At 38.2% G+C, this 27,428-nt stretch overlaps 1 protein-coding gene across 2 annotated transcripts; it reads right to left on the reverse strand.

The window, feature by feature from the left end:
• UBE2V2 (ubiquitin conjugating enzyme E2 V2) lies at positions 1–26,967 on the reverse strand. Of its 2 annotated transcripts, none has more exons than XM_050328626.1 (4): positions 26,839–26,967; positions 9,874–10,019; positions 6,474–6,599; positions 1–866 (listed from the first exon to the last, which is right to left on the reverse strand). In XM_050328626.1, exons 1-4 carry the CDS (start codon positions 26,852–26,854, stop codon positions 720–722), a joined length of 435 nt encoding a protein of 144 aa, XP_050184583.1. In that variant the 5' UTR covers positions 26,855–26,967; the 3' UTR covers positions 1–719. The 2 variants fall into 2 exon arrangements, with proteins under 2 accessions (XP_050184583.1, XP_050184592.1); XM_050328635.1 differs by having other exon boundaries at positions 719–866; positions 6,461–6,599.
• Between the last annotated feature and the right edge of the window lie 461 nt (positions 26,968–27,428).

A 27,428-nucleotide genomic window follows, 5' to 3' on the forward strand; every position in this document is an offset into this window, starting at 1 on the left:
GACACTTTCCACATTTTATTTACATTTTAAGACTAACTTTAATCTCAATCACATATCCATACATTTCCTTTGTTTCACTAAAACTTAAATGCATGGTTTATTAGAACAAAGACTGTAAACAAATATTTGTCATGTCCGATACATGTAACACGGGAGCTGCTTAACAGAAATTAATCCCCCCATTTTATAAATACAGGTATCAAAACAATCCTGAACATACTTTGTGACACTACTAGTAGTCGGCACCCACACCCTTGCAAAATTAAAACAAGATGAGCAACGGTATTCACTGTACCTGCTACCTTAAAACAAATTTAATTGCAGCTCTTTTACTAAGCAAGATGGATAAAGCATGCCATTTATATTTTGCCTTCTCCAGAGATTATTTTCAGTAACATATATTATTCCACAGCAATCTGACACTTTCTGTCATGCTTTCATCTTGTAAAACCTGAATTCCAATTTTAGGCTATTTCAGGCTTATGCTTAAATGACAGTGCCTCGATAAGAGAAAAAAAATAATTGTGCTGCCTTTTTCTCCCATAGTGCCTGAAAACATATTGGGCATACATATATTATATATTCTTACAAATGTCCAGGTCATGTATACCAGCTGAAATTCATTAATGTGTGGGTGTTTGCATTGTGAGATTTAATCAAGACATTAACATGAGTAGAAGGTTGTTGTTTTAAGACAGAAGTTTGAGAATCAGCTAAAATTAATTATTGTAAGTTTGTCCCTCTGGAGGTTGTGGAAGCTTCATATTTTCTTTGGACATCATTAGACGTCTTAGCTCTTGAAGTACAACTTTAATGCTATATGAATTTTGCCATTTTGCTAACACTGGTATGCTCCGTGCATCCACCTGGAAAAAGAAGAAAGGAATCTAAGTTATGATGGAATGGAAAATCTCTACGTAAATAACTGTTGTTGATCTAATTGCTCTAAGAAACGTTCTAAGCATTCCCTCATACTTTCTCTGTGGCATAAAGTCCCTTGTTCATACAATATTTTAAGGAAAACAATCACGTACTTACACACAGATACAGATTCTGCAATGAAATCCATGCAGGTGGACCCTTCCATCTGTGTTCCTACTAATATTAGTGAGAAGGGAAAGGAGGGAGGGAGGAGGGACATCAGCAACCTGTTCACAGCAAAACTGGAGCTGCTATCTCATAAAAGTTACGGGGTTTTTTTCAAATTACCCCCAAAAAAGAAACAAGTAATTACCTCCACTATGCTGATACAAGCACCTGGGTGTTCCTCAGTTCTTTAAAAGAACCTGCCACACAAGAGTCTGCAGAATGCTTTCCTAAAGGAACATTTCGCTTGGTTTTTCCTCGCTACAAGTATTGTTAGTGGTTTATTTCACATCGCTATTACATGGTGCTTCTGACACATTTAGAGTCACTACATGTACTAAGAAATGTCTTGAAATACTGAAATAACTGATCCATAACGTCTGGACATTTCTTAGTTCTTTGCATCCTTCTTACAGTAAGTCATCTTACGGAGCTGTGAAGATTACTGTACATCACTTACCAATTTGAATATGAACTGAAAGGAAAGGACATGGGACTTCTCCTATGCGTTTATAAAACCTGTGGGACAATTTACACAATTATATTATAACAGGGAGGTTTCCGTAGGAAAGTCAGCAATTGAAAGTCATCCTGGGAATTGTTCTGGCAGCAGGTTAGGTCCCAGCCCCTGCACAGAGGAACTTAACAACACAGAGGGGTCTACAGCTGTGCAACTGCAAAGCAGGCCCATGGACAGGAATAGGGCTACTGAATTCCACTGGCAGAATAGCATGGGCAGCCCACATAGCTATAGAAGTAAGGGAAACCACTGTTTTGTGATTTAGGCAGCATAAAACCTTAAGAAGTTTCTTATTCCATCTTAATAAGGGCAAGCTGAAAGAAAAAAACACCTGTAATCAGAAATAAGAATGTTAACACAGATGTCTTATTTCTAGATTATTCGAAGTGAGGCTGTCTATTTTCAGAACACTGGAAGAGCTAAACCCTTTTGTAGGAGGAAGCTAAGGCCAAGGTTTAACAATGTGCTGGCCTGGGCAACAATACTAACCCAAGAAACTTCTGCTCCCTCTCACTAGTCCCTTGTTTGTTTAACTGTGCTACTGCCTATCAGCTCAGGTGAACCATGCAAAGTATGGGGAGCTACTTTCTGAACTGAACTGACAGAACCCATCCAGTTTAAAAAAAAAACCACCTTGGAAAGAAGTCCCTAAGTAGGATCCCTGATCTTGTTCACAGCTCCAGTACTAAAAAGCATTTATTTTCACACAAATAATGTTTTGCTCGGAGTCTGGAACCCCTTACAGTTGCCTAATACAGAATATCATGAAACTAGAGTATGAAAGGCAGACAAATTACTAACTAATTATCACAAACATTTAATAAATTAGGAAGAAAAACAGCATCAAAAGAAAAGCACTATTATGCAGAAGCATCAAGCCATTTTAAAATACATGGGTGTATGAGCTAATACAGAAAGGTTTTGAAACTTAACACTGGTGAAACCATCACTGTAATTCCTGTACTATTACTACTTTTTGTAAGGAGTATTTGGTTTAATGTGGTAGATGAGAGTCGAAATAGCTGGAAAGGCAGTTGTTCTGGGACTACAGAAATTCATGTCTATCTTCAGTCTGGCCATTCTGCTTTAACACCATCTTCCTTCTCCTTGCTTCTCTTTAACTTTGCCTTTGTAGGCTCCCTCAGGTCTGTATATGTGCCTCAAGTACTGCACATAGCAGTCAGTCACTACTGCTGTTCAATTAATACAATTCTACATAGACTGGAACATGAGAGCTGAGCACTTCAAGTTCCTCCTGCTTTTCTTTCTTGACTGGGAATTTGTAACAACAAACTCACAGACTGTAAACTCTGCTTTAACATTGTTGTGGTTGTTTTCTGACTAAAGACTGCTGCAACATGACATTTTCGTTGCTATTTATCTCAAGTCTCTTTTCTGCAAGTCACTAACTTCTTTTATAACATCTTGCAGCAGTGAAGATTTTGGCTCAGGTTCTGTTTTCTCTGTTGTAGAATTGCTTTCCAAGTTGGTGCACAATAAACCCACTTCATGAAGAACAAGGAGAAGACATTTAAAAGAGTGACACAAACTGTGTTCAAATCGCACAAACGCATTAGGTAATATTCAAACACATGCCCTGGGACACAGAGGGAGACATTTCAAGGTTAAATAAAAGCTGATAAAGCTGCAAACTGCAGTCTGAAGACTACTTTATTCTGGGTGTAGACCACTGTGAAACCTTAAACAATAGCAGGAGAAGCAATATGTATAATGCATCATTCTTTTCTGAACAGTTGGGAAAAAAAAACAAACTATGTTACACAATGATGCAAAGTATTCAGTGTTTATAATCTTCCAAATATCTTAACTTCAAGTAGCAAATGGTAGCAAATGTCTACAATAAACATACTCAAAGCAATAACTGGGCAGCAGCTTACAGAGTTATAGCTGACAGAGTCCCAAGTGATTTTAAAGGAAACAAGTATTTCCAGCTGTAAATGGTATCTAAAGGGACAGAAGTGACTGCAAGTCCTGCAAGACAGACAGCTGAAGAGCGCTCTCAAAGATGGAAAAATCAGGCAACCTCAAAAGACAATGGAAAATAAACAGCCCATCAAAATGCAACCTGTGTTTTATCAGTATGGGATACATAAGTCTCCAAGAGAAAAGACCCCTACAGCATTATGAATGGTAACTTAGTTTTATAACAGTAATGCCATTAGTACATAAAGGCATTTTGTCCAGCTCTACACAAGTTCTTGGATTAGTTTTTCTGACTTTAGCAATATAATTCTGAATACAAATGCAGCAGCTCCATAGGCAAATCAAGAAAACCACAAAAGATAAGAAAGACAATTTAACAGGGTGCCTCAGAACACCCAGGTTGTCTTTTGAGATTAAATACTCCTGAAATAGTCCTCTCCTTTCCTGCACTAAATTTATCAAACAGTGATCACTGAAGATATGATGTTGATAGAAAAGTTACTTACAAGCAAAACTCCTCTCTCAGAGAATAATCAATCAAAAAGTCAATAAAGTTGGACCTGTCAGTATTAATAAATTAATTACCCACACACACTTTTCATGCAAAGTGTAAAAGGGATTTGTAGGTCAAGAAGGTTGAGAACCATGGCCAACAAGGCAGTATGAAACTACTTTCCTTAGAGCCCCAGTGACTAGCACTTATCCACCCTTCCCCTCGGCCATTCTAACGCAAAAGAAATTATCACCCTCTAACCTCACAGAGGGGGCCTTACTTTTCCTCAAGTGTTAGTTGGCACACATCTCCTGTAAAGCCTACCTCAACAACATTACAAACGTTTTTAGCATGATCTGCTAAGACACACAATTTCAGCTGTCCTTTCTCTCCTGTCTCTGTTCTGCAAGTCACCAACTTCTTTGTGACATCTATAAGCAATGTGATCAAAAGCTGGCCACATGTCAAAAACCAGGGTGCATGCAGAAGCACAGATAGTAGAATATGTCTGATGAAAGCCTGCCATTCATTCAAAGAATGCAGCAAACGACTTGTGATCTATTAAATGAAAGATGACCAGAAAGTGGGAGAACAGCTTGAAAGAAACAAGAAAAAGCTATCAAGAAGCAGTAACATTAACTGTTCCAGAATGCTGAACGCTGTTTATCTTGCAGTTTCTCTAATGAGCACAAAGGCAAAAAAAGGTAAAATCCAAGACACTGGGACAATGGGCACATTAAAGATTATGTAACATATGTGTTTTAGATTCATTACTTATGACAACTTTTCATTAAAAAGTCCTATTTAAATCCATTTTTTAAAAAAAGTTATACATTTGCATAGCAAATCCTTCATATGATACACAAGTTTAGAGAACCATCCAGGAAAAAATGAATGAAGGTTCTGTATAAGGTTTGAACTTAATGAAATCAAATTTTCCTGTAGCGATGACTCAATTTTTACTGCGCTTTTAGAATGATCAGGTGGATCTCCTGCCACAGTATTCACCCTGTCTCTCAGCAAGCTGAGGGAGTGCAGACTTCTCCAGAGAAAAGCTCAAGTCAACTGGCTCAGTAAACATGAGCCTTCAGGCTCTACAAGCCTGAGATCCTGCTTCCCAAAACCAACACCTACACTCTGAGGCAGGTACAGACGAAGAAAGAAGAGCACGCTTCTCTAGCAATTCAGAGTAATACATGTAACTAGGAAGAGGTACAAAACCCACATATTATAAACATACCAAAAGCTCTGCTGCATTCCAAACTGGCGGTTTCTGCTAATGACAACTCAACAAATACATAAACTTGGGCAACAAGCCACAGCTGTGATGAAAGGCATCAGGTGGCAGATAGCAATTTTGATAAGATCTTCAGGTAGAGTAACACTGTTGGCTACTAAAGTACTTTTAGATTATTTCTGAAGTGTTAGTGCACTGGCTTTGGATGACCAACCAGAACACTACCATACCTCAAAAGAACCCTCGAGAACATCTCCCTCCACTACAATCACTTAGAAACCTAACTTTCACATTTCAGTACCATTAATTACAGCAATGCAAGTCCACCTTTCTTTCAGATCTTCCACATTATTTAAAATCCGAAGATGGTCTTTGACTCACCTCTAATGTAACCTTAAACACAATTACTTTGCATTCACTAAACACAAATGTACACACAGACAAGTGTGATATATTATTGGATTTCCTGCTGACATATGCATATACCACTCTAAATGCAAGACAGCTCACATCTCCTTTCATTGAGCAATGGGGTACCTCAGGCTTACTCACAGGATTAAAGCACTTAGTGAATAGTTGAGTAACAAAGTTATTTGAGCTGCTGCCATTGTTCATGTACATGAACTCATCCCATCCTAAGTGCAAACTGATCTTTAAAATGAGAGTGATTACCATCTGTATCAAAAGATATTAAGACTGAAGCTCAGAATCTCCTTGGATCTGAATAGTCAGTATAAAGAAAACAAGAATATAAATATACCAGTTCATTAAAGCTGAGTTAATACACCCAGACTAAGTCTCATCATGAACAACTTCCATTTTTAATTAACGGAAATATCTAAAAAAGTTTGTAAGATTCCTGTTATAATATCCCCTTTTGTAAGAGTATTACAAGGGAAACACACACAGCTTAAACACTAATTGTTTTCCCATTCAAAACTAAAACTTTCATCTTCATTTAAAAGGAAAAACTGTCTCAATACCACAAATAATGTTTGCCTCATTGATAAGCCACTAAGAGCCACAAAGATTTGAAGTAGTAGGCCACCAAAATTCAATTTAAAGCAGTACTTACATTATAAAAATTGAATATGAAAGCTCTGTCCAGCATGCATATTCCTCACCTGAGTTTTTCATAGAAATACTTTATAGTATAAATTAAGAACATGGTTGATCTTACCATTTCAACTTACCATTCCATTGGAATTATTTATTCCATTCATATTAATTTTAGTTACAAATCTAACTGTAGGAGGTGCTTCTGGATATTTAGGTCCACACTCTACTTTCAGACTGTATATTCTGTTTTCATAGTTTGTCTAGAAAGCAAAAAGACAGACTAATGCACTTCAATGAAAGCTAAATATTACTGATTTTTTAAAAAGCAGAGTAAAGGCGAGAGGAATAAAGATCAAGAAATATGAAATGAGTATAAATTTGTTAATACTATGTACCAACTGAAGGTCTTGGATTACTGACTCCACTGTTTTGGTTATATTGATTACTTCATGGTTACATGTAAATTACATTACCTATTGACTATTCCATACACAAGTTTTAACACAATACAATTCTTTCTTTAATTCACATTTCCTCTCATCCTTTCTACCCACCTGCATTCTCAAAACAACATTGGAACAGTACAGTGGTGAGATAAATCAATAATCTTTAGGAAAATTACCAGTTTCTCCTGTAATACAATATCTAACACTGCAAAAAAACTGGAAATGGAGAGAGATTATTAACTCAAGGTATAACCAAGAACAAGACAAAAAAGGATCTGCCAAAGAAACATATTCTGCAAGTAATTAACACTATGGAAAATACATAAGATGCTTGGTTTACTGGAGGATTTATGAACTTTGGACAATAAAGTGACTGCTAGCTTGCAGATGTCATTCCCAAGTGACCAGAGCAGCTAATTCTAAATGCAAGTATATTTTGAGAAAGTCACATTAAAATTAGATATGGCTCTATCTTTTTTAATCTTTTCAAGTAGACCATGCCAACAAGGATCAGTGGCTTTGCTGGTCACTGATGCACAAGCCTCTGTGCTCCAAAAGGAAGACAAAGTCACTTTCTACACCTGCTTTTCCATTGGCACAACAGATACAGCCAACATGAACCAAAAGCAATAACGTGCCTCTGAACTTTCCAGAAGCAGCATCTTTAAGCTGTTCTGCATCGTCCAGCCATCACTCCAAGTAGAAATATCATCCACAAAGCGAAGTTACCAAACGACAGTCCACTCTGTGGTCAATTACAAGGCAGAGTGGAAACAGGTCTACTAAAGCACTGTAATTTTGAGAAGGCACAAAAACTGAGCAGCAAGTGGTTCAGAAAGAAACAAGGCAATACAAAAGGTTTTCTATGATTCTTTCCCATTACTGTGAGGGTGGTGAGACACTGGAACAGGTTACCCAGGGAGGCTGTGGATGCCTCAACCCTGGCAATGTTCAAGGCTGGGCTGGATAAGGCATTTGTGGGATGGGGTGGGCTGGGGATGGGGGGAAGGGAGCTGGGACTAGATGATCTTTAAGGTCCCTTCTAACCCTTAACATTCTAATTCTATGATTAAAAGCCAAAGGCCCAATACAAGTCATCTTGTCCTACTACAGGTAATATAGTTGGTACCACAGCAAGAAAATACAATAACAAATATTCTCATCGTTCACTCAGCTAAAACAATTTACTTCCCCAGAGAGGGGTACTTTTCGTTACAGTGGAAACAGGTCAAAATGTACATATACTGCTCACAACTCCGAAAAATTCCAAGAACAGCACTCATTCTCATTCCCTTATTTGTATCCAGGAGGCTTCTCAATTTTGCTGAGTTTATCAAGTCATTGTTTTACTGCGAGCCAAGCATCCCTTGCCAGCTTCCCAAAAAGCCTAAAGCCCCATTTTCTGGGAGTCAGGAAAACATTTCCTTCAATCCAACACAAATCTTACTCTCCTCCACCCATGCTGATCACCTTTCAAATGAAGTTAAGAAAAAAAAACCTGATAAGCAATTTTTGCACAGCTCTAGAGAAGCCACATGTCAGAAGAACTTCATGCTGTGGACAGTATTAGTAACTTCTGTGTTTTGCCTTACTGCACCATCTACATAACTCAGCCAATTCAAAAACCCACCCATCTTTTACAAACACTGAAACTGGATATGCAATCCTTCTCAGAACGCCACCACTGCCTTAGGAACTGGTCATTCTATCAGCAAGACTGCAAGTCCTTGATATGGCACAAGATATTATTTGCATGTACTCTTTCTCATAAAAAAGATAAAATGACAGAAATACAAATAGACCAGAATTAAAAGCGCATACCAGGCTTAGTTGACTTCTTTTATTATTTTTTTTAAACATATGGGATCCTATATACTCATTCCCTTCAAGGATATGGAGTAGTCTACCTTAGGTTGAATAAGAAACCAGTCACAGGCAGTTCTGGAGGCTTTTTGGAGTCAGAGAGACAATACTTCAGCTAGCTCAAATTTGTGAATTCTTATCCAAATCCATAAGACCACAAAGTTCCTTCAAAATGTATTCAAACACTGATTCCACAGAAGTCAGTACCCAAAGCATACAGTCATTATGCTTATATTTTAAATTTGTCCTCTCCTAAATGCACTCAAATCTTAGGAGCTCACAACAATTATTCAAGTGTTCGTAACAGTCTGCTGCAAGTTGCAACTAACTGACTTCCAAAAGGAGCTTGAATTACACTGAATGTAACTCTGGAACTCTGCAAGACACTGTCTTCACTGAGGCCGAGTTCTGATCTCCCTTCTTGTCACGGAAAGTTGTTTCAACAAGCCCTGCAGCACGGAAGGATACACAAGACAGTAATCTTGTGCTAGCAGTGAAAGACACATGCTAACTAAGGGCTACTTAAATATACTCATTTAGAAGTCTCATTTACACACTGAACTTTTGTATCATATTGTAACTCATGAGAAAGTGTCCACATAAGTCAAGTAAAGGTGTCTCCACTTGCATCTGATGACGTAGATACTCAGATACAAGAGATTATTACTTCTCTTGCAGGTTTTATCAATCTAAATTACATTCTACAGAACTTCAAAGGTCAGAAGGATTTGAGCTTTGTGCATATACTTTAACTATCAGAGGTAATTAAAAGCCACTTAGTCTTTAGGCATGATTCAACTGAAATACTGACACTGTTATACTGAAAGACTATTTGATAAAACTTGTAAAAAGTTGAAAATACATTGCCGGTTTACTACAAAATTGAAACTACCAGGCACATATGATAAACTGTGGAAAGGCAGTTACCTGTTTATTGTATTATCACTGTACACTTCTGTGCAGTAATAGTGGAAATGCAGAATGAATATAGCCCTAACAGTAAAATAAGTCTTAAATCACAAGTGGTTTTTACAGCCAGCTGCAGAAATGGGAAGCTAGACTGAAAACACTGACGTGCCTGGAAGTGAAGAATGCTAACAGGAATATACAGCATTTCTACAATTTCATACACTGAATTTCAACTAATTCCTTTATGGTGTAGAAAAGTAACATTTTCTTTTTGCATTTTGTATTGCCTGCAAACTTAGTAATTCATCACACTTACCCTTGGTGGCCCAATAATCATTCCTGTCCATCTGGTGAGTGTCATATCTTCATCATCTTCAAGGCCCCAGCTTACTGTACCATCACCTACTCCCTTCTGCCCTTCTTCAAGTTCTTCCAACAAGCGAAAATTACGAGGTACTTTAACTGGAGAAAAGGGGAAAATGTAATTCTGCTCACATTAAGGAAAAAGGAAACAATTTCATTACTTTTATATGTTATACACTGGCAATCACTGAATATACTTTTAAAGTCAAACAAATACTGCCTGCATGAGTTCATTTAGCACTCAAGACTGCTTTGAAGCAACTAACTGCTTCACTGGAAGGTAGTTACTACCAATTAATACCAATACAAGCCATAAAAGAGAAAATAAGAGAGCTTTCTTTAGTTTGAGATTGCTTAATTCAGATCTTCTTTCCCAAGCACAGCACCATTTAGAAACAGTGTATTTCAAAATCAATTCACTGTCAGTCAAGTGCTAATCAACTAGAATCCACATAAAATTGATATGACAAATCTACTCAAAAAATAATTAACAAATGCAACATTTAACACATCTTCATAAATGTAAACTGTAAGAGAAAGATTGAAACACTTTCACTTGATTCATTTTTAAAAACCCAACAAAACACTTTAATATCTGAAAACAAATTGAAAATCAAGCCTTTTTTAATCTAGTGATTAATACTGCCAGAGGAAAAAAAATAAGCACAGAAACACTGATTAAGTTGTTAAAGAGAGATAATGACATATTCACAAGAGAATATGAAGATGTACTGCCTTACAAGAGAGAAAACTAATATACTCACTTACCAAACTATAATTATAACTGGATTTTTATTATTATACATGAAAACAGGCAGACACTGATAGGTATTAAACAACTGGACGCTTAATTGCTTTACATCACAGAAGCTAAAATGGTACTTCAGCACTGATGTAGGGAAAAAAGCTAATTAGCACTTGTGCATGCAATCATGGAATGCTTTTACTTTCAAATAAAATACGCACAATGATGTAGTAGCCATACTGTAATACCATAAGACTTCTATTATCTCACAGTTGCTTATAGCTATGTAATCTTTCTTATAGCTACTTACAGCTATAGTTCTTTCCATGATTTTTACTAGAGATCCTTTCTAGCACTGGAAGAATCCAGGTACTCTATAAAACTAAAACTTAAGCCTGGGCACACACAATGTTGTTAGCAAGTTTGAAGATGATGGGGATCAAAGAAAACCGGTTTTCATATCCATTATTCAGTCACTGGGATTTCAGATTCTATATTTCATTTTTCCCTAGTCTGTATTCCAAGCAGTCTCTATGAAAAAATAACTAAGACTATACAACATTATTCATTATTTAGTCAATAAGCAGGGACATGAACCAGGACAGATACACATACCTTTACTTCTTTCCTTTTTTTTTTTTTTTTTTAAGTAACACAGACTAGGGAGAGGCTCCTAAAATTTTCAGAAACTACTGTGTCCAAGTTCTCCAAATTCACAAATGCAGAAAGCATTAAGAGTATATTATCAGGACAGTGTAAGGAAATTAAGTCCTTCATGTATGGCCTCACCTTCCTGCTTTAGTATTACTGCTCATTTGAGTCCATAATGAGCTAGTTCTGCTTGGTAACTGAGCAGAAGATTATACATTTTTGGTTAGTCTTCTAACAGCTTAACAAACCAGCCCAGATCAAGAAGAGATCTGTCAAGTACTAGCATTAAAGTGCAGTCATGGCAGCAAAATCTCAGACAACCCCAATGTAAAAACATATGGAACCTTATTTTTACAGATAACAGCTCACATGGTTATTACCTGCAAGCACTAGCACAGTACATCAAGGAGCAGATCACTTCTCAACACTTTGACACAGATCCTTTCAAAAGCTTCATTTAAATTCATTTGCCCATTCCTCTGGTCCCATCCTGACTTGTGATTAACGTTATGTCTGTACACTTACGTATCTAATTCAGACCAGAGATGAGAACCGAGAATTGTGCTTCTATCACACTATAGCGCACAAAGCTTTTACTTCTGCTCCAGATTCATACATTCTCTACAGTTGAGTCTGACAGCATGATAAACTTCTACTAAACTTCTTGTTTTGCATCGCATGACTGAATAGCTCCTGACTGGTACGTGGAGCCTCAAAAAATACCCACGACAACCCCCACCCCCAAACCCTTGTACTTTAGTATCCAATTATTACCTAAACTTCTCCAATGGCTGCTCAGACTGTAGAACTTCTGATTTACAGTTTAGCTCTTTAAAAAGCACATAAAAGATGGTACCAGACAGTTTATTTCTGATCACCTGCTATCACCTTTCAGTACAGCTGAGATGACCCAACTGCTCATTGCCCAGAGGTTCCATGCCTTCTCCCAGAACTCTGTTGTTCTTGCACTAACCAGACTCTAATTTAGACACTAATTTAGCAAAAAGCTGTTTTTCCTTCAGGCAAAAATCAAATCCAACCAGTTAATCAAGGGAATTGACTCAGGAAGAAAGATCAACAAATACCAGAGCTGACTGTTGTGTCTCCTCAGTGCCATCCTTTGCAATACCACGGGTGAGGGGACGAAGGAGCTTTTTGTGACAAAAAGCCACTGGACTGACTCAGTTGTTCCATAAAATTGTACTCAACACACCAAGCTGCAGGAGATGACACTTACAAGAAAATAAGAACTCCTTATGGCTAACTGACCTGTGTTCATCACATTTTTTCCACTACACTACCTGTGCTCAATGGTTCCCCTAATCGCCCAAGAGGAGAAGGGAAGGACTTGGGAAACCTCCAGAGCACCTCCAGAAAATAATTCAGATCTAACTGAAAAGAGACAAACATCTGAGAACCAAGTGCCAGGCTCCTCAAACTAATATTCTTATCAGTGCTTAAACTAGGTAGTAAAACACTATTCTGAAGTTAAAAATAAGAGTAAAATCACCTAGTGTTAAAAAAACACATCAAAAGAAACCCCAACACACACACATACAAAACCCCATCAACAACAAAACGTACCACCCTAATGAGATTTCAACTCACTAAAAAACTCCCAGAAAAAAGAATCTTAGTTCTCAACTTTAACTGGACCAAAGATACATTCAAAAAGGTTCTCTTTCAGAAAGTTACACAGTCCCACGACATTTAGGTCAATGGTGCATACACAGCTTGCAGTTTTGTCTCTAATCCAGCACTGCATCCAGCACAGCTATTTGCAATGACAGACTAAAGCTCTCCATGTGAAAATACAGATGGGCTCATCCAGATGAGGAAAATAAAAGCAACATGCCCCTAACCTCCCTTCCTTTTATCTGCAAAGCTCACCTCACTATGGATTTTACTGACAAATAACCTCCTGATCCACCTGCCCCCAAATTGTCACAGGAACTATCAAACAACTCTTACCAAATATTCACAAACAGCTGAAGTAAACATATTTCACTTACACAAACAAAACAAACAACATTCACTCATGCTTACATATACCAATGGTTTTTAATGTAAACATTTAATCATGAAACTGGACTACAGAAACTGGTACCCATTAGAACTCCACAGAATTATCAGTTAATGTAATATTTTGGACCAGCAAGAAGAGAATAAAAGCAGAATCAGTAAATAAAGACCTTAATTTAAGCATGAGGGTCTACTTTCATACATATGGAACTACTTCAGACACTACATTCTAAAGCACTAAATTAACAGAAGCAGGAAATACACTATCACAAAAGACAAGTTAGAAAAGAAGTTAGGGCCCTGCTTTTATCCAGAATCCATATAACCTGGGGGGGGAGGGGGGGAACAAAAAAACAAAACAAAACAAAACAAACAAACAAAAAAAAAAACAAACACCAAAACCACTACCAAAACACACACACACACAAAAAGGAATCTTTAGTATCCATTAGCAGGGCCAAGAACTTTCCTGGGAGCAATAAAGATGAATTGCCTGAACAACCTGTTCTTGCTAGTACATCAGGCCACAGTTCCACAGTTGTAAATATCACATCACCCATTAGTACAGAGACTTAATCAGCATCAAGACACAACACACAATCACACCTGCGTCAAATGTGACAGAATACACTGGATATACCAATCACCTTTTTAAGTAATTCACATGAACACACGCCTTCAAATACAGCTGATAGTCCAAGCTCCCCACACATCAATTGATTCCTCGCTATGTAACAGGCAGGAGTGGGATAACCTACACTCTTCTCCCAGGAGCTTATAAAAGGGAACAATAACCCTCATTATTCATAGATTGGGTCAGAGCCTGAAGTGTGAGGTTTTCTGTTATAACCAAACCTATTTTTTTAGAATATCTGTCTATTACAATATCCATACCAACATTCAGTTTATCAAAAATCTCTTAGCTCTTGTGTTCAATCACTCTTGGAAGTTACATCAGTACCAGAACCCTTTTACCATAGTTAAATCAGCATACCCCATACTACCAACACTCCACAACACAGCTATAAAAACAAATCCTAACACAGATCCAAGAGCAAGCTGTATCAGGAAATTATATGTTAACACAGCTAGAATACTGTCAGGGATGCTATTCTTCCTGATTGCGATAGCTATGTCAGGAAAAGACTGCAGTATGAACAATTTTGAATATAAGTTAGCTCTTGCCCACTGACTTCCAGCTAACAGAAATTGAAAACATAAATCTAGCTTGGTAACAAAGAGGAAAACTCTCAAACCCCATTTATCAGCTTCGGGTTGGCTGAAAAGTAAGTATTTCTTAAGGGCAGGGAAAGGGAGGAAGGATGTGAGCCTTGCAAATCCTAAGCCATAATACTTTATCTCCTGGGGCAGGGAGAGGAAGAAAAAAATCACAAAGAGAAACACAGAGAGAATAACAGGTTCCTTTCAGCCTCTGAACGATTCATCTTGCTCTGGACAAAATAAAGCAAGAAAATGGAATACTGTACTAACAGCAACACCACACACTCACAAAAAGAACATAAAACCAAAGCCTTAAATAGGCAATACACAGAAAGAGGAAAGAGGGTCTGGGCATGTGACATACTAACATATTCTATTTTGACTGCAAAAGATACTTCTGTGAAAACAAGTTTTTGGAAGACACCCTTCTCTGAAAAAAAAAAAAAAACCTTTATAAAAAACTTGATCTATATTTTTTATTTCATCAGTTACATCCCATACTCTTTTGCTTAAGTGTTCTGCAAATACACTAAAAAACGCTTCTTACTATCAGAAACCTCCTATTAAGAACTAGTACCAGGTGTCAAGTAATGACATTACAATTATCTGAGGCTGATCACAGTAATCAGACTCCAAAACCCTGAAACATTTCTAGTAACTTGCCTATTAACCAAGCTGGACATGGGAGTTTTGTCTCCAAAAGAACTCCATTGCTGGCATTAGTAGCAGAATGCAGCAATTCAATAATGAACTTTGTTGTTGTCGTTGTTTTAAATCAAGTATGTTACTACACACATAGTAAAGCACTGTTTCCAATAACCAAGACAACATGATTCTTGTTCAAGGTAAATAGACATTTCCAATTGAAAGCAATACATTTTTTTCCATTAACTACCAAAAACATCCATTCAAAACATTGCTGCTGCACCTGGAATCAACCGAACCACATGCACTACTGAATATACAGTGAACTTGCACTGAAAAGGCTGTCTTCATTATACGAGTTTGATACATCTTGATATTTCTGTTAAAATTCTGCTTTCTCAGAATTACAGGTACATCCCACTTCCCTGAACTGCCTTCCAAGAAAGTTTCAATATATTTCAGTAAAATTCAAAGTCATAATCCTGTATATCAGTCGTGTTCATAAAGCTGCGCTTACTGTACACTATTTTTCTCTACTTTCCTTCAGCAAGTGTGTCCCAAGGTAATGAAATTCAAGCAACAGAATATTCTGCATTAATAGTTTTGAGTTTAAATGAGGGAAGTCCCATACTATGTTATCTTAAATACCTTCAGTAAAACAGAGGTATTTAGCAGCAACACATGGTCCATGCACATCCATCAGGATCATGAATAAGGTACTAATCAATTCTAGCATGTATGGATGAAATATCCACATAATGCAAGGTTTTTTTTTTCACAAGAACATTCAGATATCATTGATTTTGACACATAAAACCAAATAGATGCCAACAAAAACAGAAGGACTTTATTAAACCCACTCAGTACAGACAGATGATATAAAAAGAAAAGAGATTACAGAGACCCCTTTGTGCTACCAAAACTGATCGTGGGCAATCCTTCAAAACCAACAGTGATCTTGAATACTTTCTTCTCCATTTTGCTAGTGTTTAAAGTATGCATTACATCAGATCAATTGAACAGTGTCATTAGTGTCTGCAACTGGCAAAGCTGTAAGCAACACCAGTTCAGATCTGCAGAATCATGAAGACTAACCTAGCTATGCTTACGTGTGGAAGTCTCCTAGGAATAGAAGTTCAAGAAGAAAAACAAGTCTGACATAATCAGATAAAAATTCATTTCCATGTAAAAAGAAATTATTCATCCTAAGAGGAAGGAACAAACAAGACAGCTAATGTGAAGAATTAATGAGAGATGAGTAGCAGGTAAGTTTTCACAGCTCAAGTAAACAGATGTACATCAATGAATACTATAAAGCACACAGGCATTTATTCAATGAGTTCAATGTTCATTGTAATTCAGGGCCAGTTTTGCTGCAACACTGAACATTAGAAAACTGCCATCTTGCAAGAATTAAAGAAATCACCTGTACTCAACAGAGCTGGTAGGAACTGAATGAGCTATAGCACTTCTTTGCAGGACTAAAACATATACATACATATATAAAAAACATGACCATGTAGCAGCCCTGTAACTAGTTAACTTCTTTTTCCCTTTATAATATTTGAAATTAAATAAACTGAAAGCACCCAGGCTGAAAGTACTTCAAGGAAGACGTGCGAGTCTGGGAACTAACTTGAAGTCCAAGTATGCATTTCTTCAGTTTTTGGGTTTTGTTTCTAAGAAACATTTCCCAGCATGAGCCAAGAAACAATCACAGTAGTGTGAAAGTTGTAGGCCTTCACCTTAAAACCTAATTTTTGGTTAAAGCTAACCAAAGTAATAATCATTTTTAGAATGATTTTAGAACTGGCAATAATTTATATTTATTTCACTTGAGTGAAATCTTACATTTGTTAGTACTTTCTTAACAGACACAGTTCAGAACTAAAGTTAGTCTGCATGAAAATAACTTTCATAGGAATTTCCTTTCTATTTGAGTCTAGTCACAGCCACAAACATTCTTATGCCTTATATTAAGAAGTCAGCTAATGAGAAATTATGTTAATATAGCATAAGTCTCAGTCATTTACTGCAACCCCACATTCACATTTTGGTGGAGGGGAAAAGGGCTGAAGGGGTATAGGGATATTTATTTCTTTAGGGTACGGCAAAAACACTAGCATTAAAAAAAAAAAAAAAAAACAAACAAAAAACAGTAAAGACAGAACACAGATTTACAGAAGAAATCAGATTTTTTTCACCTTGCTTTCCACTTTATATGTACATTCATAATATTGAGACACTATTAATTATCTACTAGCAATAATAGTTGAAAATTATAAATTCCAAACAGAACCCTTTGGGTTGAGCTGCCAAATACAGAACAGCTCTTCAAAGGAAAACAGAACTTACTTTAACTTGAACGTTTAGGGGCAGGAAGAATACCAACTCTGAATGAAAAGTCCACAAACACAGGCATGGTCCACTCCCTGCCAGCTCCCACTTTCATGGCTGAGCTCACCTCAGAAGCAACTGGTGATATCCAGTTATCTCATTTACCTTTCACATATGCCTTACCAGCTGCACTCACAAAATAAAGAACATAGTATAAAATGATGGATGCCTTACAAGAATGAAGAGATGGTAACAGCAATTTGCTTTACAAATTTAATTCTTAATTAAAAATTACATTTTTAATTTAATGCTTACATTTAATTAAAAAATAAAAAGAAGGGGATTTAGGCACCAGAAAATTGTAATAAATCTTTCAATATATGATCAGCATTAAAGTTTATTTAGTCCCTGGGGGTGGGACGGGAAGAAATTAATTTCTACAGATCCAACCATTAGTAGTTGGGTTGTCATGAACACATACCTGATTTACGAACACATGTTAAAATGGCTTAAACCACAAATCCTGATGCTGGAGTAAGAGATCTCAGCATATCAAAACCACAAAAGCAACATCAGTTTATTCAGTGCATTTTGATTGCTGTTGGTTTCACACTAAGACTGACGAGACCTCAAACTACACTTCTCCAGCAGAGTGATCATTCCAAATGTGCTTAGGAAAAATTGTGCAATTAGAAAAAATGTGTAGGTTTAGGTTTTATTAATTACGGTTTTAAGCGTGAGAAAATATTAGCAAAACAAATAGCTCCATTATCAAGGCATCGACATCTAACTCTTTTATCTCACCCAAGTAACTAGAAGCAAGTGAGCTACATTCTCCTAGTAACACTGAGTTCTACCTATTCTGTCCCATAGTTCATCAGATTATTTACTGACAGCAGCCTTGTTAACAGCACTCTTCCTGTGATGGTCAATGTGCCCCAGGAAAGCACACTGTATCTGTTTAGTTGTTATTCACTTGTAACCATCTTCATGGCCACGCCTCTCTCCCCTCCTTCCCTGCTCCCCCACTGTCACCCCTTTTTCCTGACCTTTCTGAGAAAAGCAGCAGATGGAGATGCAGCTGCCATTAACTACCTGATCCATCAGAGCTGCACTACTCTCTGGCCAGCAACCATGGAGAAGCCAATCTCCCAAAAATTCCAGCAAGTTTTTCCCATTCCCATTTTCCCATCTCTCCTTACCAAGGTTCACGCCTCACTGAAAACCCCCAATCCCCACCTTCTGCAGTCCAACTTCCAAATGCCCTCTTCACTCTCCTGATTTTTTATGTAACAATGCCCTACCCATCCTAAAGTTGTACAAGGTACAACAGCAAATAAGCGTGGGAGTCATCCCTTGCACACCAGCGAGCTGATGCACAGAGTACTTAAGACTGGATATGTGCACACACGGAATATAGCCCAGATCTGAGAGAAACCCCAGTTGAACTCAGTTTTGTTAGCAAGGATGCAACAACTGCTGCTGGCATGGAATGACTAATGGAGCTCATAAAACTTACACTAATGAAGAAGCTCACTCCACTACAGATACAAATATTGTTAGACTACAAAACAGAAGCAATGAGCAAACTCTTACTAAAAAAAGAGAGGGGGGAAAAAACACAATACCAAACCACCTTCAAAAGTTCCACACAACGTGTTTTAAGTAATTAAAATCATAGAATCATAGAATCAGATGGGTTGCAAAAGACCTCTGAGATCATCAAGTCCAACCCTTGATCCACTATCACCACAGTTACTAGACCATGGTAAGTGCCACATCCAGTCTCTTCTTAAACACCTCCAGGGACGGAGAATCCACCAGCTCCCTAGGCAGCCCATTCCAATGCCTGATTATATACATCATCCAAAAAAACTCTGGAAAAAAGTTACCACACCAACAGAAAACTACAGTATATAAGCCATTAAACTGGATTGTAGTCCCCAAAGATAATTGGTATAAATTGCTTAAAAGTAACTTTACATATTTGCAGTAATATTAGTGGCATTCATTTTATGTGGCATCAGTCTATATTATATTTATAGCAAAAAACTTGCACTATAGATAAGACCATTGTTAACTCACACACTGCATGGCCAGTGGTGTCTAACTCTAAGAAAACCTGTACAGGTATTAAACAGTTAAGTCACTAAATAACTAATGAACTGACATCAAGGCTGTTTTGGTGAAGGGTGGAAATGCACAGGCTGACTAAGATTTAAAAATTAACTCTTTAGAGGCAACCACTGAATGAAGCACAGATTAGATATTAAATGGTTCAACTATCTTTCCATACGTTTTAGTGTAAGAAATTATATATTATGAAAACTGACACATTGTGATGCTTAGCAATTTAAGAATTACTATTTCAATTCTGTACAAAACAATGTAAGGCAGGAAGCCAGTACACAGGATTTAAAAAAGATATCTGCCACTTCAAAAACCACCAGCAATATTAACTGTGATTGAGTAGTCTAAGGAATCAAGATTTTATCAGACAAAGGAATCTTTTCAATTTCTATCTTCAGAAGCTAAAAACTAAACCCCAAACTTGTTTAGTACAAATAAATCACACTATTAAAAGCACAAAGCTATCCAATGGTAAAAAAGGTTAAAGGAAATGTAAAACAGCAAATAGGTTCAATTTTTGAAAATCTTAAACCTGGCACCGTGTTGGCAGAGAGGAGAAGGGATTTAAAATACTTTAAAATCTTTCAAAAAAGATATTTTTAAGCTATCTTTTAAAGTACAATGTCAAAAAAACTTTTTTTTTTTCCAGATAAAGGGGCAGAAGGAGTGGAGACTAGAGGAACCCAGCAGAGGTCAGTATCTCATGGAACAGGTTTCCCAGTGTCTGCTTTAATAGTTAAGAATATAATGTGTGACCCAGATAACATGAGTAGCATCAGGGATTTAGTTTAGTAAAGCTGTAAAGCTGTCTAAAACAGGTTACAAGTCATTGACTAGCAAATAGTTGTTTTAAGACTTGCATGAAGGTCCTCTCCAGCATGACTCAGCACCTACCCACAGTCCAAAATATATAGATCTTTTATCTACATAAAACTAATAATGTGATCCATTGCTATTCTTTCAGTTATACACGTAAGCATACACTTAATGCATATAATCAGTAAATGTACCAATCACCACATATTTACTACAAAGAACTGCCACTGAATTATTTTGCTACATTATTTTTGTGAGTCATATTTCATCCTGCTATTTTCTATATGCCGTGGTACTCAAAAGTTCAAATTATTTAGTGTTTATGTGATCACATGTTCCACTTCAGTGAGAAGAAAGAAAATTTACAATTCCTTCTTTGGAGAAGTTATTAGTTATATGAATAAAACTGGACATTTTACTAAGACTACACTGGTATCATAAATAAAGGACATTACTTTTACAAGTACTGGGCAAAATGTTATGATTTATTCAAGCAAATTGCAAATTCACTTAACCACCCAGTTTATAAATAGTTACGAATGCAGTGAAAGGAGGCGATTTTTTCTTTGTGCTGTTTAAATGTCTACTACAACAATTTTTAAAAAGGGAATACTGAGTCTATCTAGACATTGGACAATTTTTTAAATCTAGTTGAAGCGTCTCATCTCTTTGAAATAAAGGATTTAAAACTATGAAGTTATAAGTGTTGAAGGTTTCACTCATTCCAAAATGCTAACCAGAAATAAAGTCATACACTTAAATCATCACACATTCTTGAAAAGGCTGTAAAACAGAAGCTCATGTTATTCAGAAGCAGTCTGACAGCTTCACAGTCAGTAATTCAAAATATTGTTTGAATTATATCTCATTAGCGTATTCCAAACGAAAAACACAAAGAGAAACATTCTTTTGGGCAGAATAACATATAGCAAAACACTTCCACGCACAGCTTCAATCAAGACTACTTTGAATGCTTTCTGCACAGCTCCTTCTTGTCTTTCCATGATCTGAGGATCCCCATGGGATAGCTGAAACAGCAAGGCAACAAAACCTAAGTGACAGGAGTAGCTAAAGCTGATGTAGTACTTTACATTAAGTTTCGGTAAGGATGAAATACAAGCTATAGCAAAAAAAGAGATAATAATAAAAAATAATAGATAAAAGATATAACAGTAGAGATAGAAAAGGAGTAGGTGGAGAGAGAGGAGGAAGGGTCTGTCTACAAAATGAGGCTGAACAGTTTCACAGTACATAGTTAACACTGCCTTTGGAAAAATCTTCCATAAGGCAAAACACAAATGCTAGCAAACATTTATGTAATTCAATTCTACCAGCTACTCACAAGACTTGGAAATCTAATTCTTATACGAGAAGCCTTCTCATGTGTGCTCAGATGTATAGTACCAGACCATCTGCCTCTCCATCAGCCGCTGAAAGGCGTTATCTTCCTGAAACTCTGCGTGTTGTACCTTTATCCAGGCTAAAATTTTCCAGGATTGTACAGAAGAGTTTAGATAATGGGCTTCAATACTGTGTCGGATACCATCCTTGAATTTCAAACAAGCTCTTAAACAAATAAAAGATTACAAAGTAGGCCACCTTTTCATCACAAAAGTAAGGTGCTTTGCCTGTTGAGCATACTCTTACATAGCTACTGTGGCAGAAAGACATAAGTGGGTTTGTATTTAAAGGCAGAGTTATGAAACACCAGGAACAAAGACAGGAAAATGATACAGGCAAAGCTCTGAGAAGAAACGGAGCATCTTGCCTATATATGTCCCAAGGTTGGAAAGATCTGATGGTCTATATATAGTTTAAAAGTCATTTGCAACCTAGACTGTTCTCAACCCAGCTGAAGCACATCAAAATTATTTGTGGCTCGCCAAGATGTTTTTAAGCACGCAGAACAATCACAGTTGCAATTCCTTGTGCATAGGACAGGATGGAAAAATGCTCCACACAGAGTGCTTGCTGCCTCTATTTTACTTCTTTTGTTTTGTCTGATTACTTGCAGCTTCAAGAAGTCCGTGCTTACAGAGCTCACACTGTAAATCCACAGAACAAACTTCGAGGACTGTAAAATTCCAAAAAGCTCTTAAACTGACTTCTTGGACAGGTTCTGAGTAAATGAACAATGTGGTGGAGGCATAAAAGACAAAAGGGAAGGGAATAATAGATCTCTGAAGGTAAAACATACTAGAGAGAAAATAGACAACAATTTCCTCCACAAGGAAAAAAAAGGGGGAGAAAATGAACATTGAACAGTTCAGAGGAAAAGAGTAGACCACCTGTGCAGAGTTTAATACACAAGTTTTCTAGATACAAAGGTTAAATTATACCACATCGCCTGCATGGAAAAAATAGTCTTCAAAACATTGCTTCTACATTCCACTTATCTATACATTCCTTTATTACTCCTCTGAATGGCTCTTAATATGTAGGAGTCTCCAAACAGGGTATAGCGTTCCATCAGTCAATTCCACCAAGCACAGAACAGGCAGACATCAGCTTGATTTGGAATGGAAAATTATGGAATATTTTTCAACTCAGGATTTTAGGGAGGAGGGGGAAGAAAACTTTCAAAACAAAACAAAACCAACAACAACCACAAACCCCTTAATCATTAGGAAAGACACACTCAGTCCTTGCTTCACAATTCAGGGAATTAGACTGAATGCACTCAAGACCACTTCAAACCCTTCAGTTTTAATCTTGGTTTTGCTGTAGTCATGCACACTTAGAACTCCTTGCACCACAACTAAATGTTTGCAAACAGAAGTAAAAAACCAAAGAAAATAAGGCACTGACATTGTGCATTGTGCCATTTCTACTCAGAGAATCAGTCATCTATAAATTCAAAAGGAAATATATTTTTGCATGGGCAACATAAGTTACACAAAGAAACTGATTCATCCTTAATGATAAGAATAACTGGAAATGAGAAGTATGGATTTTACAGAAAAAAATACTTCACTGGGATCTAGTTGTGCACCTTCAAACACATTAAGCACACTTTCAAAAACGATTGCTTGTGACTACATACTAGAAGTAAATCAGGAATCTCACAAGTAATTCACACTGTAGACCAGTTGATTTTTTCTTCCCTGAGTACACAGTTTCAGCAAATCAAGGAGAATTTTCATTAACTCATCCCTATTCCCCCTCCCACAAGCTACTAAAGCTCTTGAAGGGAAAGGAGACAAAAGCTCTAGCAGCCCATAGTTACAGCACAGTATTTTGACACTGCTACCTTAATTCATAGCTTTTAGTGAATTACGGAACTCGAACCTAGGTTTATTTACATCTTCTGCATTGTATTTTCAAAGAGATTAATAGAATGTATCTCCAGCTAACTGATACGAAACTGGCTGATTATATCAACAACAGCTGCTCTTTTCTTTTATAAACTGATCTGTTTTACCAGACCTCCAGCAGTACCCACACAAACAACCTAGATCCAGCTTCAAGCAGAAGGCGTTGCTATAACAGAAGATCAAACTACAGCTTACAAATATCCATTTTCTAGCACGTGCAGTATCTACGTGAAAAATTACTCATTATAGGTGATTTTAGAAAGCAGGTAATATACTTATTCGTCAGCAACATAACACTGATATATACAGTTTCTCTACCACACATTTAAGAACAGCTATTTTCAAACTAAATTATCTGCTGTTAAAGGTACATAACTTTTTAATTTTTAATTTTTACTGTTCAAAGAATGGCGAGCCCTGGAAAGGAATTTCTGGGATAAAACTAAGACAATTGACCTCACTAAAAGTTTTGCTGTTGACTTCCTTGGGGCTAGAATTTCATTCCTGGACTTCATGCAATCAGAACTTCCCCCCCCCTCCCCTGAATAAATAAAAATTAAGTGAACTTTATAGCAAGAGCAGAGTAAAGTCACAGAGCACCTAGAGTTAAATCTTAAGTCTACACCAAAGTTAAGTTTATGGCAAATCATTCCCTTCCCTCCTCCACAGCTTCCTCGCAAGAGCAGTTCTGGGTGAAGCCTTGAAAATCTGAATATCTGAATTTTGGCATACTGTGTGGAAAGAACAAAACAAACATCCCTCCTACCTCTCATATATGAGTATACCAATAAAAAGTCACAGTATTTTCTCCACTAGAATAAGTACTTTGTTTTAGAAGCCCTGACTAATTTTCCTAGCAGTTTTGTTGATAATTTGGTCTGCCCACTTCATTTTACCAAAACAAATTAGTTTAATTTAATTTCTTGAACAATGCGTACATGCAGTACTAGCGCTTTATTGTTCGGAGCAGGCACATGTATAAAGAGTTTCCTACATCTCCCACTTTTTATAAACTTTAAGTGTGGCTGAGTCAAAACCAACCCCAGTAAGTGTACGTAGAAGATTTTAAAATAACACTTTTAAGACTGTGAAGAGCATTTAAAGCAGTAAAACTATCAAAGTTCAGTTCAAAAAATATTTATCCTTATAGAGCTGAAGTACGAAGAAAATAGATTTTTTTCACTATACAAATTTTTAGTAATGGATATTTTACACCAGCCAGACTGAATGGACTGTGATGCCAGATACCAATAATCAATACACATCAACTAAACCAATTTTGCTTCCTAGTGTATTAAAGGAAATTTCAGGCCAGAGCCTGCACATCAGCTGAAGTTTCTAAGCGTTGCTCCATAATAAAACTAGTAACAAAACCCTTTTAAACTTAAGACAGCAGGAAAAAAAGTAAAAAAAAAAAAAAAATTAATAAGATGCAGTAATTCACAGATGAGCAGATACTTAAGTTTCTGTAATATATCCATTCTAGCTCAGTTTATCACAGACAATTATCTATGATTGTGGACTGCTCATTCACAGAGTTGCAAAAGCTACTCCATACCCCAAAGTGATGTTACCTTAATAAATTTCACTTTGGAAATGCCATGTTCCCAAAGTCTTATTATCAAGTGGAGAACACACTCCTACCTCTAAAAAAAAAATAATCTGCCCAAGCTCTCTTCACAGAATCAACAGTAAGGTACCAAGACCAGTTGAAACATACAGATGTTTCTTCTATATTTTCTTATAGTCCCAATCCCTCAGCGATCCAGTGGACCAGCAGAAATAAATTAAGGGTCAACATTCAGCCTAGACTAACCACTGAAGTCAGTTCATTCCTGTGTTGTGAGCTCTGTCAATCCTACTTATAAAGTCTCAGGGGTGACAGCAGAGGAAATAAGGCCCTGAAGACTTCAGGTTTTAGCACTGGGGGAAAGGTCTTGTATTTCAAGCCTCTCATGAAATGAAACTGAAACAGTACAACTGTGCTTCTTAAACTTCTACATTTAGTACTTGAAGCAATATTCTTGTCCCTTTCTTTGCCACCACCTCCCACAATATTCCGCTAAGCAAATGATCAGCACATGGTATCCTGGCTACAGGTATGGGCTTCCTGGGATGACTTCCAGCTCTTTGCCCTTACACTTGCCTGCTAGAGGCCCTTTGGCTCCAATTGCCCTCTAAGGCAAGAGAGCAAGATGCTCCACTTCTCCTTCCCACCATGCTGCAGTCACCACCAAAGTGAAGCACCTTTGCCCCAAAACACAAAGACAGGCCTGACCCCTTTTCTCCTGCATCAACAGGGGAAAGAGACAATGCTTTATTTTAGATACTGCTATACCACAGGTTCTATATTCACCCAATGGTACACTGGGGCAAACCTTTCACACAAATCTTTCTTTCCTACAGCACTTTTACCAATCTACCGACTACCAATCCTCCATGAGCACAGGCACCATCCCGTCCATTCCTGCCTCTCTGCAGGTAAAGTCTTCCCTCCCCCGGCACCTCACGACGTTCATTACACAGCCCGGAGCCCTTTCTCCCACCTCTCGTCCCCCAGGCCGGGCTCTCACAAGGATGTCCCTGCCCTAAGGACGGGAGGGACCGGGACACAAGTGAATTAGGAGGAATTTCTTCACAGATTAAACACTGGAATGGTCTGTCCAGGAAGGTGGTGGAGTCACCGTCCCTGAAGGTGTTTAAGGAAAGGCTGGACGTGGCACTGAGTGCCATGGTCTAGCTGACATGGTGGTGTTCGGTCACAGGTTGGACTCGGTGATCCCAGAGGTCTTTTCCAACCTAACTGATCCTGTGATTCTGCGATAACCTGGCCCGGCGCCCCTACAGCTTTCCTTCTCCCCCGTCAGGAGAAAACTGCTCCCCACTCGGGTCTCTCCCGCCGGACGCAGCTCTTCCTCCCCGCCATCCCGGAGAAAGGAGAGCCGCCCCCTCCCGCTCCCCGGCCCTTGCGGGGGTGCCTCCCCATCGCGACCCCATCGCGGCGCTCCGCCGGGCCCGCCGGCCCCCCCTCACAGACCTGTGGATCCGGCCATCTTGTCCGAGCCCCCCCCAGCGCCGCTCCGGGCCCGCACGGCGCGCGCGTCACTTCCTGCCGGAGCGGCGCCGTCACTTCCCGGCAGGAAGGACGAGCCGCATCCCGGGAGCGCGGGGGCGCGCGCAGAGGGCGGGGCCAGCCGCCGGGACACGGTGCGCGCTCCCGGCCCGACCGGGATCCGCTCCCGCCGGGAGGCCGCATGCCGCCACCTCCCCAGGGTTGTTCTCTCGTTTGCATCGCTCTCGCCACACCCTGCCTATACAGGGTCTCTCTCCAGTCGCCCGCTACGCCTCTTCCTATGCAGACTATTCCACCTGTGGAAGCAAATCCCCGTGGCGGCATCTCTACCCAGCCACCCACACTTCTCCCTCTCAGCCCAGATCCCACGCTCCAGGAAAAAAAAGAAAAAAGAAGTTCGGCACGCAGCGGGGAAGCTTCACTCCCAACTCCCGTTCTTTAGCTTGCTCCTAAACAAGGCACTTAGATTAAGGAGGGTCTTTGGAGAAAAAAAAAAAAAAAAAGCCACAGAAATACTCAGAGGAATATATTGAAGAGGTGGCAATTAGATCTAG

Source organism: Myiozetetes cayanensis, unplaced genomic scaffold (genome assembly GCF_022539395.1).
Source record: "Myiozetetes cayanensis isolate MyiCay16 unplaced genomic scaffold, myiCay2020 scf1, whole genome shotgun sequence".
In the NCBI taxonomy this organism is placed as follows: Eukaryota; Metazoa; Chordata; class Aves; order Passeriformes; family Tyrannidae; genus Myiozetetes; species Myiozetetes cayanensis.